Source organism: Thrips palmi, unplaced genomic scaffold, assembly GCF_012932325.1.
Source record: "Thrips palmi isolate BJ-2018 unplaced genomic scaffold, TpBJ-2018v1 HiC_scaffold_10, whole genome shotgun sequence".
Taxonomy (NCBI): domain Eukaryota; kingdom Metazoa; phylum Arthropoda; class Insecta; order Thysanoptera; family Thripidae; genus Thrips; species Thrips palmi.
In genome coordinates, this window is record NW_023144621.1 from 15,007,303 (window position 1) to 15,027,450 (window position 20,148).

General features: G+C 59.3%; 2 protein-coding genes across 3 annotated transcripts in view; both read right to left on the reverse strand.

Annotated features, from left to right (window-relative positions):
- Nucleotides 1-4,020, reverse strand: part of LOC117647813 (protein croquemort-like) — a 13,373-nt gene extending 9,353 nt beyond the window's left edge. Inside the window, exon 1 of the mRNA XM_034389796.1 lies at nt 3,884-4,020. The gene's annotated coding sequence lies outside the window, so the exon portion shown is untranslated. The remainder of the gene's footprint in view (nt 1-3,883) is intronic.
- An 890-nt stretch (nt 4,021-4,910) lies between these two features.
- Nucleotides 4,911-20,148, reverse strand: part of LOC117654095 (diacylglycerol kinase 1) — a 73,841-nt gene continuing 58,603 nt past the window's right edge. Inside the window, exons 4-23 of one of the 2 annotated variants that reach the window (XM_034400273.1) lie at nt 14,646-14,746; nt 14,495-14,528; nt 13,434-13,722; nt 12,559-12,744; nt 12,301-12,423; nt 12,132-12,181; nt 11,752-11,826; nt 11,549-11,668; nt 11,347-11,464; nt 10,775-10,980; nt 10,243-10,416; nt 10,038-10,085; nt 9,036-9,215; nt 8,826-8,946; nt 8,268-8,392; nt 7,798-7,920; nt 7,308-7,463; nt 6,967-7,180; nt 6,555-6,736; nt 4,911-5,940 (exon numbers count right to left, since the gene is read on the reverse strand). In XM_034400273.1, the coding sequence (XP_034256164.1) occupies nt 5,851-5,940; nt 6,555-6,736; nt 6,967-7,180; nt 7,308-7,463; nt 7,798-7,920; nt 8,268-8,392; nt 8,826-8,946; nt 9,036-9,215; nt 10,038-10,085; nt 10,243-10,416; nt 10,775-10,980; nt 11,347-11,464; nt 11,549-11,668; nt 11,752-11,826; nt 12,132-12,181; nt 12,301-12,423; nt 12,559-12,744; nt 13,434-13,722; nt 14,495-14,528; nt 14,646-14,746 (2,715 nt within the window). In that variant the 3' untranslated portion in view covers nt 4,911-5,850. Of the gene's footprint in view, nt 5,941-6,554; nt 6,737-6,966; nt 7,181-7,307; nt 7,464-7,797; nt 7,921-8,267; nt 8,393-8,825; nt 8,947-9,035; nt 9,216-10,037; nt 10,086-10,242; nt 10,417-10,774; nt 10,981-11,346; nt 11,465-11,548; nt 11,669-11,751; nt 11,827-12,131; nt 12,182-12,300; nt 12,424-12,558; nt 12,745-13,433; nt 13,723-14,494; nt 14,576-14,645; nt 14,747-20,148 lie in introns of those variants that run through there. The other variant, XM_034400272.1, reaches the window with a different exon arrangement.

A 20,148-nucleotide genomic window follows, 5' to 3' on the forward strand; every position in this document is an offset into this window, starting at 1 on the left:
TCTTTACATTTTAGGATGACTTTCCGATCCGGTTTGGATCCGTCGCGCCACTCGGCTCCTCCGCTGAGCCGCGGTGGCCGAACGTGTAGAGATGTTTCAATCCTACACGCGGATCGAGCGATCGAATACCCGCGTTCCCCCTCTTTTTGTCTGACTATACGGTTCGGACCAGCGGCTTCAAAGGCTCCCCTTCGCACAGCGTTACACATGTGCCTTGGTGGCCGAGAGTGCAGAGGCGTCGGTTCCCAACTGCGGGGTCCGGGGTTCGATACCTAGTAGATATCGAATATTTTGACCAAGCTTGCATCGCAAGAAGGCGGTTCAAGTATACAAAATCGGCCGGCGTTCAGTGTGCCTCTCATAGCCCAGTGGTTCCGCTGCGGGGCGGGGTGACGCAGACTCCTGAGTACCAGTAGCAGGGCCCCTGAGTGGGAAGGGGGCCGGGAACGAAACCCGACTACTGGGAAAGGTGGCAGCCGGGCCCTACTATGAGAGGACTCCTCCACATCCAGATGACGGACCAATGACGGGGCCACTGCGGTTTAACTCTGAGGTTGCTCCTGTGATGAGAGGGGGGAAACCCACTGGCTCACCAAGCCAGCGGGGAAGAGGGCCGGTTCCCCGGGGGTGCCCTCTTTCGCTGAAATTTTCTTTATAGTGTTGATTTTACTTCTGTTACTCTGAATACTTTTTGTGTTAAAATGTCTTTGGATTGTCCTGCATCCAGTCTTGATTGACATAGGGGTGAGCCGCGGGTGTTTAGATCAATTGAGCGCCGCCGAGCTGCTCTCTAGCTGCAGCCTGACCACCTGACGGTGTAAGTGGGTCGGACAAAACGGAGGTCGGAAAAATTTTCAGCCGATTCACGGGCAAGTAAAATTTGGAGTCTACATCGTTTGTCCGTCCGACGTTTGTCCGTCCTGCCAAAATTTGTCCCCCCTCCCCTTCGCTTAAATTTTTGTCCGCCCGACGTTTGTCCGCCCGACGTTTGCCCCCCGCGTTTGTCCGCTCGACTTTTGTCCGACTGACGTTTGTCCGATCTCATTTCAGGAAAGAGGGAGAGGGGGGTATAAATATTCCACCACGTCAGTGACAGATTAGTCGTCGGGATGGACGAAGGGGAAGCGGCCACGCTGGGTTCCCTACCTCCGAGGCGGGCGGGTCCGAAAAGGAGCCTGTCCGTGTCACTCCCACCAAAGTAGGGGTGGGAGCGTTTTTGGGCCCCCCCTGGCAGCCGATGGGGCCCCGGCATTTGGGCCGGCCACCAGAACTTCCAGGTTCCCGCTGTGGAGGTCCTTGGCGTGGTCCTCAGGCCGAGCGAGCTTGGTGCTGCAGTGCGGGGGACTGCACTGTCGCGCTTGGCTTGCCGCGAAACTGTCGCGCTTTGGGGTGCCGCGACACTGTCGCGCTTCCCTGCCGCGACACTGTCGCGCTTTCCCCGCCGCGCACTGTCGCGCTTGGGCTGCCGCGACACTGTCGCGCTTCCCCTTTCCCCGACACTGTCGCGGTTCACCTGCCGCGACACTGTCGCGCTTCCCCTGCCGCGACACTGTCGCGCTTGGGCTGCCGCGACAACGTCGCGCTTCACCTGCCGCGACACCCTCGCGCTTCCCCCGCCGCGACACTGTCGCGCTTGGGCTGCCGCGACACTTTCCCCCTTCCCCTGCCGCGACACTGTCGCGCTTCCCCTGCCGCGACACTGTCGCGCTTCCCCTGCCGCGACACTGTCGCGCTTGGGCTGCCGCGACACTGTCGCGCTTCCCCTTCCGCGACACTGTCGCGGTTCACCTGCCGCGACACTGTCACGCTTGGCTTGCCGCGACACTGTCGCGCTTGGGCTGCCGCGACATCGTCGCGCTTCACCTGCCGCGACACCGTCGCGCTTCCCCTGCCGCGACACTGTCGCGCTTGGGCTGCCGCGACACTTTCCCGCTTCCCCTGCCGCGACACTGTCGCGCTTCCCCCGCCGCGACATCGTCGCGCTTCCCCTGCCGCGACATACTCGCGCTTCACCTGCCGCGACACCGTCGCGCTTCCCCTGCCGCGACACTGTCGCGCTTCCCCCCACGACACTGTCGCGCTTCCCCTTCCGCGACACTGTCGCGGTTCACCTGCCGCGACACTGTCGCGCTTGGCTTGCCGCGACACCGTCGCGCCTGGGGGCCGCGACATCGTCGCGCTTCACCTGCCGCGACACCGTCGCGCTTCCCCTGCCGCGACACTGTCGCGCTTTGGGGTGCCGCGACACTGTCGCGCTTGGGCTTCCGCGACATCGTCGCGCTTCCCCTGCCGCGACATCGTCGCGCGTCACCTGCCGCGACACTGTCGCGCTTCCCCTGCCGCGACACTGTCGCGCTTGGGCTGCCGCGACACTGTCGCGCTTCCCCTTCCGCGACACTGTCGCGGTTCACCTGCCGCGACACTGTCGCGCTTCCCCTGCCGCGACACTGTCGCGCTTCCCCTGCCGCGACATCGTCGCGCTTCCCCTGCCGCGACATAGTCGCGCTTCACCTGCCGCGACACCGTCGCGCTTTCCCCCGCCGCGACACTGTCGCGCTTGGGCTGCCGCGACACTGTCGCGCTTGGGCTTCCGCGACATCGTCGCGCTTCCCCTGCCGCGACATCGTCGCGCGTCACCTGCCGCGACACTGTCGCGCTTCCCCTGCCGCGACACTGTCGCGCTTGGGCTGCCGCAACACTGTCGCGCTTGGCCCTGCACTGCAGCACCAAGCTCGCTCGGCCTGAGGACCACGCCAAGGACCTCCACAGCGGGAACCTGGAAGTTCTGGTGGCCGACCCAAATGCCGGCCCCATCGGCTGCCAGGGGGCATCAAAGACGCTCCCACCCCTACTTTGGTGGGAGTGACACGGACAGGCTCCTTTCCGGACCCGCCCGCCTCGGAGGTAGGCAACCCAGCGTGGCCGCCTCCCCTTCGTCCATCCCGACGACTAATCTGTCACTGACGTCGTGGAATATTTATACTCTCCCCCTCCTTCTTTCCTGAAATGAGATCGGACAAACGTCGGGCGGACAAACGTCGGGCGGACAAACGTCGGGCGGACAAACGTCGGGCGGACAAACGTCGGGCGGACAAAAATTTAAGCGAAGGGGAGGGCGGACAAATTTCGGCAGGACGGACAAACGTCGGACGGACAAACGATGTACACCGGAAATTTGGACAGGTCGTACAAAGGTCGGACAAACGATGTGCACCGTGGCCGCCCCCTTTTGTCCATCCTGACGACCAATCTGTCACTGACGTCGTGGAATATTTCTACTCTCCCCCTCCCTCTTTCCTGAAAAGTGATCGGACAAACGTCGATCGGACAAACGTCGGTCGGACAAACGTCGGTCGGACAAAAATTTAAGGGAAAAGGAGGTCGGACAAATTTCGGCAGGTCGGACAAACGTCGGTCGGACAAACGATGTAGACCCCATGTTCGTCGGCCACTCTCCTGAGGGCAATCTAATTGCCATCGAGTGGGCATTGCACGCCTCAGCAACCGCCCCACCGTGGATTTGCCAGATGACCGGTGGAGGTGGTTAAAACCCTGACGCGTTTTGAGCTCCAGAGTCGCTAAATGGGAATGTACCGAGCGTGCGCGTGCGACACCACCAATGGATTCCTCGTTCGGAGAGCAATCCATCGGTGGGGTCACACGTTCCGCTCGAGTCCCATATAGCTACTCTTGCGCTCAAAACGTGTCCGGGACTTTGACCGCCTCCACCGGTCTTCTGGCCCACCGTGTCGACTGGACGTGGTCAATCCGCAAAAAACATTCAAACCCCTTCTGCCCTAAACTCCTCTAAACTCCACAACGCTCAGGCGGAAGTAATTATTAAACCGAGTTGAACCGAATTTTTCAAAACGGCCCTGCTTACTGTTATTGTTGTTGTTGCTGCTGCTGCTGCCACCGCTGCTACTGCTGCTGGAGCGTCTGCCCAAAGTCCCGGCGTGTCTCTGCCGCCTCCTCCCGCACGGTCACCAACACTGAGCCAATGCCCTTCCCCCTCCGCGGCCTAGTTTCGCCGGATGCATTGATAAGCCCTACGCCCCCTCCCCTTCCCCCGCACCGCCTGTCCGCACGGAAAATATGTGCGTGCGAATGAATACGAGCCGAGCAGCCTCATTCCGCGTTGTGTCGCTCTGTCTCTCTCGCACCCCTACGGGCCCTGCGAGGCGCCCCGTGAGTGCGAGGGAGACAGGGCGACATCCTTCGGAATCAGGCGGCAGCAGGGCCGGCAGCAATGGCTCAACCGCGGTACCAATGAGTCGTCGTAGCCACACAGCAAAAAAAAAGACAACAACAACAAACAGAAAGTACAACAAAAACAAAGACAACAAAAAAGACAAAAAAGGCAACAACAAGAAAAAGACAGCAAGAAAAAAGTTAAAAACAAAAAACTTGAAATAAAAAACTTGCATTACAGGTCAAAGTAATTTCCCAGGCAACCCCTGTTTTCTCTCTTAACTTAACGAAAAGCGTGCGGAAGTGTTCCAGTCGGTTTATGGCCTTTGTGTTCGTTCGCTACACGAGCTAGCTGTTGTTGTTGTTGTCGTTGTGGTCGAGGCATGGTCTCCCTTTCGAGAGTCACGTGACCTAGACCGGGCGCGCGACGGACGGACACCCCGCCCATCAACCGGGCCCACCGGGCCACCCTTCAAAACACGGGCTGATACCGACGGGCCGAGCAGCCTCGCTTTCCTCGCGCCGTCCCTCTCGCACTCACGGGCCTTCCTGCAGGGGCGCGAGAGAGACGGCGCTGGTCGGACCTCGCCTGCAGCGGTGCTGATAAGATTGACGTGCTTCCCGGCCTTTGGCGATGGTGGCACCATGGTGGCACCATGGTGGCACGGTGCGGCATAGGCAGGTGTCGTGTGGGGCGAGGGGGTCAGTAAAAGCACACGTAATAAATAGACATGTATTTACAGAACTGAGGGTGACGAAGGGCCTCCAAGGTACAAGGAAGGATATGGGACGGTAGTGACTAGAACATATTAAATTTATACACATAAAAAAATTGTAGAGCAAAATTTTTGGCATTGTTTTTTTTACAAACTGCGCACATTGATCTTTCCTCTCTCTTTGATCTTCAACAACGACGAAAACATTTTAAGTACTCGACTGGCGAAAGAAGTTATTCGCAAATACGGGTGCGAACGTTTGGCATAAATTTGCTGGACGAAAAAGAGTCGGCTTCGCATAAGTCAAAAGGAATCTATGCTGAAGCGGAACTGTTTTGCTACCGAAGCTGTTTAAATGAGTAAATGGCTTCTCGGCGGAACGCGGAGCAAAGGCCTGGCCGGGGGGCCTGGCCCGGCGCGGCCCGGCGTGCACAAGCAATCCAACAAGAAGAGACAACTACATGAAAATCACGTTAAAAATACATATGTGATGAGAGAAATGTTGAGTGATAATTTGTCGATATCGCTATTTGTTCTACTGGTTTTGGTCGAAAACAATGCGAAGACTCGATACACTCGAATCCACACATATTTTTTTGGTTGGGGAAACTGGGTGCGAGAAAAGGTCACTTTTCTCACCGGAATGACTTTGGTTTGGTTCAGTTTGTGACTTTCGGCGCTTCGCCGGCGAGGCGGGCCTGGGGCTCATCCGGACGCCGCCACGCCGGCGAAGCGCGTTCGAGTTCACATTGACCCATTGACATTGAGTCTGGACGGGCGGGTCCCGAGGCGCACCGCACTGTTCTCTCTCTCTCTCTCTCTCTCTCTCTCTCTCTCTCTCTCTCTCTCTCTCTCTCTCTCTCTCTCTCTCTCTCTCTCTCTCTCTCTCTCTCTCTCTCTCTCTCTCTCTCTCTCTCTCTCTCTCTCTCTCTCTTTATCAGTTTCACCGCCTGAAGAAGCTGAAGAAGCCTTTGGTCTTGTCCGGTGCCGGCGCCATCAGCATGGGCACTTGGTTCTTGTGCGTCACTGAGATCTGCAACGCCAAAAAAAGATAACAAGGTTTTAAAACGGCGTTTTGTTTTTTATATTTTTTGTTGCGCGCCGGACGCCTGCGAACTTGCGGGTAGGCAAGCCCGCTTCGCACCGCTGCGGCGATTGCCTACCTATCAGGCGCTCTCCCGAGGACCTGTTTCCAAAAACCAAGGTTCCAAACACGCGGTTCCGAGAAACCTGGGTTTTGGTTTAAGCCTTTGAAAACCTGAGTTTTGGTTTCAGCCCACTTCAGTATGAGAAGCTCCGGTTCCGAAAACACTAGGGTTTTGTTTTCAGCCTGCCACAGCACCCCGGTTCAATAAACCCTGCGTTTCGGTTTCAGGGTCCCACAGCGTGAGAACCCTCGGTTCAGAAACCTCGAGTTTCGGTTTCAGCCTCTATCACAGCCCCCCACCTCCAAAGAACCCGCGGGTTTCTGTTTCAGCCTGCCACAGCATGGGGCCAACCCCACTCAAGGGCAACCCCGCCCTGATTTAGGCCGCCCGTCCGTCCCCAGGGACCACCCATAAACTACCCCCTCCCCTCCCACTACCCCTCCCCTCTCATCTCCCATTCCCCTCCCCTTCCCTCCCCTCCCCTTCCTCCCCCCCTCACCGTGCAGGGCGGCTGCATCCAGGGCTCGCCGTCGATCTGCATGGGCAGCCTCTTCCTGGTGCGGATCACGACGGAGGAGCACTGCGCCAGGCGGCGGCCGCTCGCACGCAGCCCCGTCCGGACCTGCCCCATGTGCAGGCAGTTCTCCAGGCCGATCACCTCGATCAGCCGGTCGCCCACGTCTGCGGAGGGGAAAAAAGATAAGGGTCACGGTCCTGGGTTCGAATCCCACTGCTTTTTTTGGACATTCAGCTGTTTTTAGTTTAGTCTTGATGTGTGTTTTTTGTTGGCGTTACTGTTTTTGTATGTGGTTTATGTTTTTGTATGTTTCTCTGTTTATGTGTGTTTTTGTTATCGTTTTTATGTGTTTTTTTGTTTTTCTGTGTGTTGTTTTGTTTGTGTTCGGGCGCACCTTGCACGGCCAGGCTGAGGTCCACCGAGGTGCAGGACGAGGAGGAGAACTCCCTGGAGGACAAGGCCCCCGCCGACTTGCTGCGCTTGCAGCGCCGCTTGCGCGAGTGGTTGTCCCCCCAGAGGTTGGAGCCGCCGTGCGTGTAGGGGATGTTGAGCAGCGCCACGCCCTGCAGCGACTGCCCGTTGGCCATGTCCAGGGACACGCCGTCACACTGCGGGACAGACAGCCGCGAGGTTAAGGAGGTGGACATCCAATGCAAAGGACCCAGGTTCAAATCCGCGAAAGGTCCAAATTCTAATCTTTTTTTTTTGCTTTACGTGAAAGAAATGTTGGATTACCACAATGTCGAGGTCCTCGTGGAGGTTCTTGCAGGAGGCGGCGAAGGTCTCGCTCGTGGCGAACTCAAAGTACCACAGCTTGTTCTTCATGCGGCTGTTGAACTTCTCGGGGTTCTTCTCCCGCTCCATGTGGAACTTGACGCAGATGGCGGCGTCCTGGACACACCGGTGTCGAGACCGTCAAGACGCAGAACACTTGGCGGCGCACAGTGCGACGGAAGACCGGTGCGGCCGGACAAAATCTCGGACGCGTTTTGAGCTCCAGCGTCGCCAAACAGGGCTCGAATCGAGCGTGTGATCCCACCAATGGATTGCTCTTTTTATGACCAATCGATTGGTGGGGTCACACGCTCGGTTCGAGGCCCATTTAGCGACTCTGGAGCTCAAAACGCGTCAGGGATTTGAACCGCCCCCACTGGTCTTCTGGCCCACTGTGCGGCGCACGACATGCACGTTGTTGTGAATGGGGAGGCTTTAGGGGCCCACTCACCACTCCGACGGAGAAGTAGTTGTTGATGATGTTGTAGGGCACGGGGTCCCCGCCCTCGTCCTGCACGTCGGTGAACGAGATCTGCCACCGGTCCAGGCTCACGGGCACGGCGTTGGCGATTTTCTGCTCGGGAGAGGCAAACGGGAAACGGTTAGCGCTAATGCGGGGAAACAGACGCCCGCTTCGCCTTTGGCGGCCGCCTCGCTGCCGCGGCACGCCGGGAACGGCCACGGCCGAGGCCACGGCCGAGGCCACGGCAGTCACAAAGGCTCCAGAGCGGCTTAATCTGGAAATTAGATCCCCGAGTTTTGCGACTCCGGCTGCAGACTGATTCCGAGACATCGCTCTGTCTTTCTCGCACTCGTGGGGCGTCCCGTTGAGGTGCGAGAGAGACAGAGCGAATGAGCCTGCTGGCTGGGCTGGCGAATGAGCCTGCTGGCTGGGCTGGCTGGCCTGGCCGGGCGGCCCACCTTGAGCAGCTTGGGGATGGACTCGCCCTCGTAGCCGCCGCCCCATCGCAGGCACCGTGCCAGGTCATTGCCCGTGCCAAGGGGAATCACCCCCACTGCAGGCTGCTCCTCGAACTGGACCCGGTCTGCGGACACACCAAAAAATACAGTGTCGGAAACAAAACAAGAATCAATATAGGGCATTCCGAAGGAAGTCTGGCCCGGAAGAAGGGCAAGGACAAAAACGGAAGTCAGAGGTGACAGTTTATGCGAAATGTTAGCTGCGGATGAGCTCCAGACCCCATCTATACCCCGTATATTTCTCACATAAATCCTAGAAACTGTCAATTTTGACATCCGTTTTTGTTCTTTTGGCGCCGCGCAAATATTACGTCACCTCTTTTGAGCCTCTTGTCAATCCCATTTCCCCCACCTCCCTGACCATCATAAAGTTGAACCTAAACTTCCTAGGTATTTAAGATCGAACCCCTCTCCCTCCGTAAGTGATGACGTAATATTTGCACGCCGCCTTCGGAGTGCCCCATGCCTTGGCGGGACTCGAACCCCGGAGCTCCTCACCCATGGTCTCCAGCACCCAGCCCACGGTGCCGTCGCCGCCGCAGCAGATGACCCTGAAGTTGGGCACGTCCTTGAACATGGTGAGGCCCTGCATGGGCCCGCCCGTGGCCAGGTTGTACACCTGTGAACAACACGAGTCAGGCCTCCGCACGGCGCCCCGCCCGGCCGGACCGTGGCGCCGTGGCCGCGGCCGTGGCCCGGGTCGCTCACCTGCCGCGGGTTCAGCAGGTACTGGAACTTGCGCAGCAGCCGCGCGCCCTGCCGGCCGCCGCTCTTGGGGTTGATGAAGACCAGCAGCGGCCTGGTGTTGGGCGGCGGCGTCACCTGGAACGACATGGCCGGCTGCTGCTCTCGGCTCTCGCGCCCCGACGACGGGTTGAACTGGAACGTCTGCCAACAGCCGAGTGGCCTAGCGGTCAGAGAGTGGCAGCGCAGTAAACCGGTGGAGGCGGACGAAACTCGCTAAATGGGACTAGAACCGAGCGTGTGACCCCGCCAGTGGATTTCTCGCTCGGAGAGCAATCCATTGGTGGGGTCACACGTTCGGTTCGAGTTCCAATTTGTGACTCAATGAAGCACAAAACCCGTCCGGGGTTTTGACCGCCTCCACCGGTCTTCTGACTCGTGGAAAGGAAAGGAAGCCCCCTGGAAGTTAGTAGTGTAGTGGGTACTGCTGGTTTCAAACTCTGAAAAAATAAAATAAAATCGAACACTCCGTGCTACACATTTTTCGTTTTGCTATGTTGGTGGCACTGGGTTAGTTTGGACTTTGTGAGAATATTCCAATCTTGAATAAACACGTTCCCGCTGGACCTCAAGGGAAGATGGAGGCGCTACACTGCCAACCTTTCAGCACTTCCAGCCTCCCTTCCGCGGACTGATTCTGACAAGTCGATTTCGTCGCTCCGTCTCTATCGCACTCACGGAGCGTGCCGAATAGGTGTGAGAGAGGCAGAGCGATGAAAACGACTCTCGGAATCAGTCCGCTGGAGGCAGAGGCCGGCCGAAGCGCCCGCGGAGCGGCGGGCTGGCAACACAGGCGACAGTCGCGTCCTGCGGGCGGGCCTACCCGTCGCTCCGCAGGCGCTCCGTCGGCTGCACAGCCACAATAAACACAGCACACCGCACTGCAAAGCGGCACTCAACACAGCAAGGCTGCGGGAACCTTAAACCTGCGAAAACCCAAACCACACCAAGCCACACGGTGCTTACGAGGTTGGCCACGTGGGTCAGGCAGACTCGGACGACGAGGCAGGGGGGCTGCAACACGGTGGACATGAGTGGCTCTGTCTCTCTCGCACATGGGGTGGCCCCCCAGGGCCGCAGAGCTAGTTCAAAACGCGGACCCGTGATTGGCCGGCAGCGGTTCCACGGAACATGGAATGTGTTCTCTCTGGCGCGCCATGGCGGTACTCACGGAGCAGTTGGAGTCCGGCGTCTGCGTCTCGGAGCGCGGCCGGCTCTGGCTCTGGGAGAAGGAGCGCTGCCGGTCCAGCACCACGGGGCAGATGGCGGTGGGCGGCAGGATGTGCACGCGGTGGTCGCCCAGGGTGCACTCGGGCTTCACGTGCGAGGCGCACTTGTTGTGCAGCTGGGGGAGCAAGACGAGCAAGACGGGCGTCAGTCGTCGCTACTCCACGCCAGAGACGCGGGGCCCTCGGGGCGAGGGGTATCGCCGGCCTCTGCCTCTCTCGCACTGCCACGGCCCACGGTGGGCCAGAAGACCGGAGGAGGCGGTCAAAATTCCGGACGTGTTTTGAGCTCCCGAGTCGAACCGAACGTGTGAACCCACCAATGGTTACCTCGTTTGGAGAGCAATCCATGGTGGGGTCACACGGACGGTTCGAGTCCTGATTAGCGACTCTAGAGTTCAAAACGCGTCTGGAGTTTTGGCCGCCGCCACCGGGCCGTGACTGCGAGAGAGACGCGATGCTGCACGCGATGCTCACCGTGGTCTGGCACCAGCGGCACTTGAGGCCCGAGATGCCGTTGTAGGACTTGACCACCTTCCGGCAGCGCGCGCACTTTCCCCTGCAGTTGCCCTCCACCCAGTGGTGCTGCGGCGCCCCCGCCGTGCGCTTGCTCTTCACGTAGGTCGCGATGCACGACGCCGGCGCGCGCTGCACGCACCGCTCGTGCGCCGTGTACTTGCAGACTGCGAGAGAGACAGAGAAGTTGAGGTGCGCCGCGTCGCACAGTGGGCCAGAAGAACGGCGCCGGCTGCCAAAACCCTAGACGCGTTTTGACCTCCAGAGTCGCTAAACAGGACTCGAACAGAGCGTGTGACCCAAGCCATGGACTCCTCGTTCGGAGAGCAATCCATTGATGGGGTCACACGTTCGGTTCGAGTCCCATTCAGGGACTGCGGAGCTTAAAACGCGTCCGGGATTTTGGCCGCCTCCACCGGTCTTCTGGGCCACTGCACGTCGTGGACGGAGACGTGCTGTTTTCCGTAGTGCTGTCCTCGTCGCGCCGCGAGAGCGGGCTGCACTGCCAGCGAGTGTGAGAGAGACAGACTTACAAATGCAGCACAGCCCCTTTTTGCCGAGTCCGACCAGCATGTTGAGGCACAGGTTGCAGTAGGCCGGCTTGCTGAAGTGCTTGAGCCGAAACACGTGGTTGCCGTCCTCCTTCACGTTCTAAAATTTAAATAAAACAACACAAAAAATTAAAAATCGAAGAAAACAAAAGGAACTTGATTGGTATTCGAACCCGGGACTAACAGCGTCGAGGCCGAGCAGCACGAGAAGCGGAATGGTGGTCATGCCCCCGCGCTTCCACTCCGACAGCGACACGGTGCCGTCCGCGTCGTAGTCGATCTCCACCATCATGTCCTGCAGGATCTGCGAAGCAAAACGTTCGATAAGTCGAGTTCATAGATCGAGTAAATCGAAGTCATTTCGATACCAAAGCGCGAAGCACTCACGGGCTTGAGCTCGGACACGTCCCAGCCGAGGTACTCCGCCACGGTCATCATTTGGTTCACTATGCAGTCCATTTCCTGGCCAGGGAGGGTTGTTTGTTACTTCGCTGCACAGTGGGCCAGACGATCGGCGCACGCGGCAAAAAATCTCGACGCGTTTTGAGCTCACACCGACAGTGTGACCCCACCAATGGCTTGCTCTCCGAACGAGGAATCCGTTGGTGGGGTCACTCGTTCGATTCGAGCCCTGTTTAGCGACTGTGCAGCTCAAAACGCGTCTAGAGTTTTGGCCGCCTCCACCGGTCCTTTGGCCCACTGTGCGCCAGGTGTTTGAATCAAATCAACAACACCAAGTTAATGTTTGTTTGTTTGTTTCGACTCACATTTGTATCTAAAACGCCGTTGCCGTCGGTGTCGTACAGCCGGAACATGACTGCGAACCGGAGACGCTTGTTACTCTTTACGTTTGAAAGACGAGGGGCCGCGCGGCACCGCCGCCGGAAAACCGGGAACCGGAAAACCGGAAACCGGAAATAGGGGGACGCTACTCACATTCCAACTTGTCTTCCGGCCGGCCGCCCTCCAGCAGGCTGAGGTAGCAGACGATGTCCTTGAGGGGCACGCGCAGCGCGTGGATGTCCAGGCTCGACGACTTCCTCACCAGGTGCCTGATGTCTGCGGCCACAACAACAACATTGGTCTCTCTCTCTCTCTCTCTCTCTCTCTCTCTCTCTCTCTCTCTCTCTCTCTCTCTCTCTCTCTCTCTCTCTCTCTCTCTCTCTCTCCCCCTCTCCCCCTTTTGGCACTCACCGTCCAGCTTGCCGTTGGTGACGTGCAGCAGCGAGTTGTTGGACTTGCGGCTGGAGTTGCGCGACACCTGGCTGTGGCTGTGGCTGGGCGAGGACTCGGAGGAGCGCTGCTTGTCCAGCACCTCGTGGCAGGAGTACGACGTGTGCGTGACGGTGAGCAGCGGGTGCACGGACGCGCCGACGCTGCCTGCGAAACAGCAACAGTGGAGTTGCCGGAGGACCGGTGGAGGCGGCCAAAACTCGAGACGTGTTTCGAGCTCCAGAGTCGCTAAACGGGACTCGAACCGATCGTGTGACCCCACCAATGGATTGCTCTCAGATCGAGGAATCCATTGGTGGGGTCACACATTCGACTCGAGTCCCATTCAGCGACTCTGGAGCTCAAAACGCGTCTAGAGTTTCGGCCGGCTCCGGTCCACTGTGCGTCACTACCCCGCGCCAGCCGGCGGAGGAGGGAGGGGCGGGGGGTATCGCCACTCGGGTTTAGTGGCCGGGGGATAAAGGCTGCTTGCTTTTACAGTGGGGAGGAATCCTCTGCGGCGCGCGGGGGAAATGGAATGGAGGTTTACAGCGAGGGATCCTCTGGGCAACCCGAGCCGGGACGACGTTCCCTCGGCGGGAGAGTTGCAGCCAGCATGGCCTCTTTTTTTTCGTCGGCAAATAGCAAAGTTGACACGTGCGAAAACACTTTGAACAGAACGTGGTCTATAGACCGCACCAAACGTGGCCAAACGTGGTCAATAGACCGCACCAAACGTGGCCAAACGTGGTCTATAGACCGCACCAAACGCGGCCAAACGTGGTCTAGACCACACCAACTGATGTGGTCAAAATGGCACGGATGTGACAGTGGTGCGGTCTGGCCTTGGTACTTACCTGTCCGGTTGCGGCCGAGGGGGTCCGAGTCGCCGCGGTGGATGGACAGCGCGCTGAGGCGCTCGCCGAGGCCGTGCAGGCGGTCCGTGAAGGAGAGCTTCTCCTTGGCCTCGGTGAGCCCCGTGCCCGAGCCGGTGCCGCAGCCGGCCAGCCCCGCCAGCCCGGCCAGCCCCCAGTCCACCGCGCACGTGGCGATGTTGGGCACGGAGCCGGGCTGCGCCGTGGGCTGCGCCGTGGTGTGCGACGTGATGGGTGCGCACGCCGTGGCCGAGGTCAGCACGGCCATCTCCTGGGAGAGAGAGCATCGTTCGGGGTTGCGTGCAACACAAAAAAAAATAATAGAGCTCAGGTTCTCTGCAAGGCCGGTATTATACACACGCAGTATGTGTACCCAACGTGGGTAAAAACTATTTAAACGCAGCGTGGCAATGATCACTTCGCCTCTGGCCTCTGCAAACTGCACACTAAACTATTGTGGAATTTTTTATGCATAATTGTGCATGCACAAAGAGTGCATGATTATGCATACAAGTGCATAGTTATGAATAAAAGTGCATAATTATGCATTTAAAATTCCACACGAGTTTAGTGTGTGAAAAGCGTACGTTTGACTCTTCCTCTGGGGAATCAACCTGAAGGTTGGCCCTTAATTTGTAAACAAATAACAGTGCACAGCTCCATTAGCAGACTGATTCCGAGAGTCGTTTCCGTCGCCCTGTCTCTCTCGCACTTTTGGCGCGCACAGCGAGCCAGAAGACCGGTGGAGGCGGCCAAAACTCTTGACGCATTTTGAGCTCCAGAGTCGCTATACAGGATTCGAATCGAACGTGTGAACACACCAAATGGATTCCTTGTTCGGAGAGAAACCCATTGGTGGGGTCACACGGTCGGTTCGAGTCCCATTTGGCGACTCTCGAGCTCAAAAGGCGTCCGGGATTTTAGCCGCCTCCACCGGTCTGCTGGCCCACTGAGGACTGAGGGGCGTCCCGTAGAGGTGCGAGATTGAGACAGAGCGACGAAAACGACTCTCGGAATCAGTGTGCAGGCGGTGGGGCACCCACCTTCATGGCCTTGCCGTCGATGTAGACGGAGCCGGAGGGGTGCGCGGGGTGCGCGGCGGGGTTCTGCGGCGTGGACGCGCCCCCCGCCGGCGAGGAGCCCTGGCAGCCCTGGCCGTGCTGGCAGCATGGCGCGTGCTGGGACGGGTGCGGCCGGCGCACGAACGACAGGAACAGGTGTCGGCACAGCTCGTCCGGCGTCTCCACCTCCAGGAACGTGTCCAGGAACAGGCGGAAGCCGGCGAAGTCGATGTCCTGCGGGCAGTGACACAGTGTAGGTACAGACGGGCCCACGCACAGTGGGCCAGAACACCGGTGGAGGCGGCCAAAACTCTGGACGCGTTTTGAGCGCCAGAGTCGCTATCGGGACTCGAACCAAGGGTGGAACCCCAAAACCCCAAGGAAAAGGGGGCCCTTTTGGGGGGGGAAAAACGGTTTAAAAAACCCCCAAAAAAAAACCCCCCCCCCCTTAAAAAAAAACCAAAGAAACCCAAAAAAAGGGGGGGGGCCCGGGGCCCCCCCCGGTTCCCCCCCCCCCCCCTTTTTTCCCCGCCCCTTTGGGCCCGGGGGGGAAAAAAAAAAAAGGGGGGGGGGGAAAAATTTGGGGGAAATTTTTTCCTTTCCCCCCCAAATTTTCCCCAAAAGGGGGGGGGGGGGGCCCCCCCCCCCCCCGGGGGGGGGAAAGGGCCCCCCCCCCCCCCCCGGGGGCCCCCCTTCCCGGGAAAAGGGGCGGGGGGGGGGGAGGTTTTTGGGGGGGGGGAAAAAAATTTTTCCCGGGAAAAAAAAGGGGGGAATTTTTTTAAAAAAAAAAAACCCCAAAAAAGGAAAAAAAGGGGGGTTTTTTAAAAACCCGGTAAACGGAATTTACCTTTTTTTTGGAAAAAAATCCGGTTTTTGAAACTCGAACCAAGCGTGTGACCCCACCGAAGGGTTCCTCGTTCGGAGAGCAATCCATTGGTGGGGTCACGCGTTCGGTTCGGGCCTAATTTAGCGACTCTGGAGCTAAAAACGCGTCCGGGATTTTGACGGCCTCCACCGGTCCTCTGGCCCGCTGTGGGACGGACAGACAGGCAGGCAGACAGCCGGCAAGGTAGGCCGCAGTGCGACAGTCGCGCAGCTGTGCCGTGCCGCTTGCCTATGTCGCGTTGCTCGGGCGCTCCTCGGCCGGAGACTCGTTCCGCGTCGCTCTGTCTCTCTCGCACCGCTGCGGCCAGGGCTGCGGCGCGCGAGAGCGACAGAGACGGAGCGAGGGTCGCGTAATGCCGACACATTGCGCGTCGCCGCGTCGCCGCGCATTCCGATTTCCCGCATAAACCTGAAAGCGCTTAAAGGAAGGCGAGGCGCGGCGAATTTGAATGCGCGGCGTGAATAGCCGTCGCCCCGTCTCTCTTGCACCCGTGCGGCCCGTCCCTGCAGAGTGAGAGAGACAGGGCGACGGGGCCTGAGCGGGATCGGTGTGAGCGGACGGAAGTCGGAACACTGTTGGCGCTGTTGGTCCTCAAGCAGGGTTCGCATCTAACTCGTGACGGCGCGAAAGACTTCCCTCGGAAGGGCAAGGCCATGGCGGCCTGAGGCGAGTTGGCGAGACCGCGCCCTGCCCAAGCAAATTACTGCTTCCGAGAGTCGTTTTCGTCGCTCTGTCTCGCTCGCACCTATACGGGGCGCCCCATGAGTGCGAGAGAGTCCGGAAACGACTCTCGGAATCAGTCTGCAGGCCCTCTGGCTGCAGGGCGCCGCACAGTGGGCCAGAAGACCGGTGGAGGCGGCCGGTATTCTCGACGTGTTTTGAGCTCTAGAGTCACCAAATGGGACTCGAGCCGAGCGGACTCTCCGAGGACTCTCCGAACGAGGAATCCATTGGTGGGGTCACACGTTCGATTCGAATCATCTTTAGCGACACTGGAACTCAAAACTCGTGTAGAGTTTTGGCCGCCTCCAGCGGTCTTCTGGCCCACTGTGCGGCGCGCGGCCGCGACAGGACGAGGGTAGGCGAGGGCTGTGAAAGTAGTTGTAAACGTCGTGCCGGACGGCCGGTGCAGCCTTCTCTCTCGCACCTGCCCGGGCCGGGCCGCGAGTCGCCGCGAGTCGCCGCGAGTGCGAGAGAGACGGAGCGATAAGGCGTTTGTCCCCATTTGGGGCGCCGCGGCGCGCCGTTGCGGCGGAAGTGGCGGCCAAACGCGGCGCTCGGCCCTTCAAGAGCGCCACCGTTACGCCGCGCCACTGCCAACGAAAAAAGCGCAACGAATGTGCCCCGCTGCCCCGCAGCAGCATTTTGTCACGGCCGCTGGAACGCTGGAGCGGCTGGAGCACTAAAAAAAAAAATAATGGACCTCTACAACCCTCTCCGCAGCTAATGGGGATGCCTCCTGCTTTACTTCGGTGTTCGGGATGGGAAGCAGACTGAATCCGAGAGTCGTTTTCGTCGCTGTGTCTCTCTCGCGCAGCTCTACGGGACGCCCCATGAGTGCGAGAGAGACAGGGCGACGAAAACGACTCTCGGAATCAGTCTGCAGGCACCTGGTCGTCTACTTGGCGCCACCGTGGACTCCAGTAGGACCCCGAGTCGCAGACGGAGGTTGAGGAAAACTGAGACAGTCTGCTGCACCGTGCACTCGCCGCCACCCAAGCTTGGGTCCTTGTCGCACTTGTAGGGCAGCCCAAGGTTTCATCGGGATGGGTGCAACCCGGCTTATTGAACTTGTTTTTTTAATCTTTTAGGGGAGCCGTGGTTCGGCCGGTCTGCCTTCGGGATTCCAGGGCCACTACTCCACGACACTCTAAGTCGTCGAACCGTGAATAATTCGGCGCCTTCCGGTCTTCCCCACTGCTCTAATGCAGACGGGAGGCTGGGGGCACCGCTCTGTCTCTCTCGCACTCACGGCACGTCCCGTATGGGTGCGAGAGAGACAGAGCGACGAAAACGACTCTCGGAATCAGTCTGCCGGGGGTGCAGGAGGGGAGGGGGAAGTCTGACGCCAGAGTAGGCGGTCGATGTGGCGGTCCGTGACGTCACTGCAGCCGTGTGACGTCAGACTAGAGGGGCGGCCCGCGACGCCAGTCGTATCTCTCTCTCTCCCTCCCTCCCTCTCCTCCCCCCTCTCCTCTCCCCTCCTCTCTCTCTCTCTCTCTCCTCTCTCTCTCTCTCTCTCTCTCTCTCTCTCTCTCTCTCTCTCTCTCTCTCTCCGCAGGGATTGGGCTCTTGCTCTTTTACGCGCTGCCGGGTCCATCGGACTGCACGCCACGCCCTGCCCCGCCACGCCCCGCCACGCCCCGCCACGCCTCGCCCCGCTGCGCCCCGCCCCACCACGCCCCGAGTCTTCCCTTCGCAGGGTTCCCGCCGACCTCGGCAATTTCATCGTGAGGGAGGCTGGGCCGGGCTGCCAGCCCGGGCGGGGCGGTCGGGCCGGGCTGGCAGCGGGGCTGCCTGCACCACCTATTCAGTTTGCCGTCGAGGGAATTCCCAGCAGACTCGTCCGAATCCAAGACGCCGCCGCAACGCGCGCAACGCCACCAACGGTACCCTGATAAGACAAAAACGGGGGAAAGAGGAGATGGAGGAGGGGGATGGGGAGGGGAAAGAGGAGAGGATGTGGAGGGAGGGGGAGGAGGAGGAGTAGGAAAACGGGGACGAGGAAACAACTGCTGCTTGGCAGCCGGGGCACGCTGCAGATTATCTCCCTTGGCTCATTCCGAGAGGAAGTCTCCGTCTCTCTCGCACCCTTGCGGTCCGCCCCATGAGTGCGACAGAGAGACAGCCCACTCAGTCGGCAGAAGCTGATTGGATGAGCTCGGGGGGCAGACGTCGCAAACGCCACCGGCTTATGACCGTCGCGTCGTCGTCGATCGCCTGGGCCGCAGGGACTACACTGTCAGCCGGCCGCTGGAGAGACACTGGAGCGCCTGGAGAGCCTCCTGGAGAGGCCTGGAGGGCACTGGGAGCCGTAGAGGGACACTGGAGCGCCTGGAGAGCCTCCTGGAGAGGCCTGCTGGAAACCTCAAGACGCCCCTAGCAGCCTAATAGCCTCGCAATTTTACAAAAAAAAAAACATTTTTCTTAATTTTTGAAAAAAAAAAATAAGTAGAGGCAAAAAAAATACCAGTATTTCGAGTTCTGTCAAAAACTTTTATTTTTGATTGCGGGTGTGGATCGACATGGAGAAGAAAGTCCTAAATATGCCTGGAGGAGCCGCCGGGGTCTGGAGTGGGCGGAGTGGGCTGAAGTGGGCTGAAGTGGGGCGGAGTGGGGTGGAGTGGGGCGGAATGGACAGGGAGTCGAGCTTAATCAGACAACATGGACTGTAGCGCTGTAGCCTTGGCTGTAGCGCAGCAATGCAATGGGGCGGACGGGACGGCACGGCCCAGCACACTGAGAGTCGTTTTCGTCGCTCTGTCTCTCTCGCACCTACACGGAACGCCCCATGAGTGCGAGGGAGACAGAGCGACGAAAACGACTCTCGGAATCAGTGTGCAGGCAGGCCCAGGCAGCCTGCTCGGCATTTGGACAGCGCGAGTCTCATTCCCACTCCGACCTGCTGCTTTAAACTGATTCAGAGAGTCGTTGTCGTCGCCCCGTCTCGCTCGCACTCATGGAGCCTGCCGTGTAGGTGCGAGAGAGACAGAGCGACGAAAGCAATTCTCAGTCTTCTGGTGTGCGACAAGGACAGCCAAGCGGCGGTCGGGTTAACAAACAGGCCGGGAAAAACGCGGAAAACTCTGTCGCGAAAAAGGACGACGCGAGACGAGACTTTGCGGCTTCGTGAATTCGTGACGCAGCCGCTCCAAAGTGTATCGCATCACTTAACCGGCGAGCTTCCGTCGGCGTTAATTTAAGTTTGGAAAAGTTTCCGGACGTCGGGGCGAGACGACGCGGGGCGCGGGGCCAGGCCAGCGCCCCGGAGCGCCCCGGAGCGGGACGAGGGACACGGCGGCCTCTCCGGCAGATTCTTCCCTGCAGACTGATGCCGAGAGTCGTTCGCACTCACGGGGCGTCCCGTAAGGGTGCGAGAGAGGCAGAGCGACAAAAACGACTCTCGGAATCAGTCCACTGGGTTGGGTCTGATCTTACGCCACGGCGGGATGGATAGGTCCGAAGCCATAGTGCGTGGAGACCGACTGGCGGACAGACAGACAGACAGACGGACAGAGAGGCGGACATGCCTGCTGGACAGACTGCTGGACTTGTTGCTCATTAGCCACCGCCTTGTCTCCGGCTTGGCGGAATAATGAAAACAGAATTACCGTTGTGATGCGGGACGGCCGTGCGGGACACACACATACACACACGCGCGCGCGCGCGCTCACCGACACGCGGCCGTATCAGTGCCTCCGGGGCGAAATAAGCGCACCCGGTCCGATCTGCCGCAATCGTCATTTGGCCGGCAGAGGCACCGTAAAGTTAGGCGAAGCAGCACAGCAAAGGGACCCGGTCCCACGCCAAGGTACACACAAACACACACAGAGCGGGCTGCGGTGTCGGTGTGTAGGTGTGTGTAGGTGTGTAGATGTAAGGGTGTGTAGGTGTGTAGGTTTAGGTGTGTGGGTGTGTTGGAGTGTCAAGTACGTGTAGGTGTGTTGGTGTGCAGGTATGTCGATTAGTAGGTGTGTTGGTGTGTCGGTGTGCAAGTGTGTGGGTGCGGGTCGACACAAATGAGGTCAAA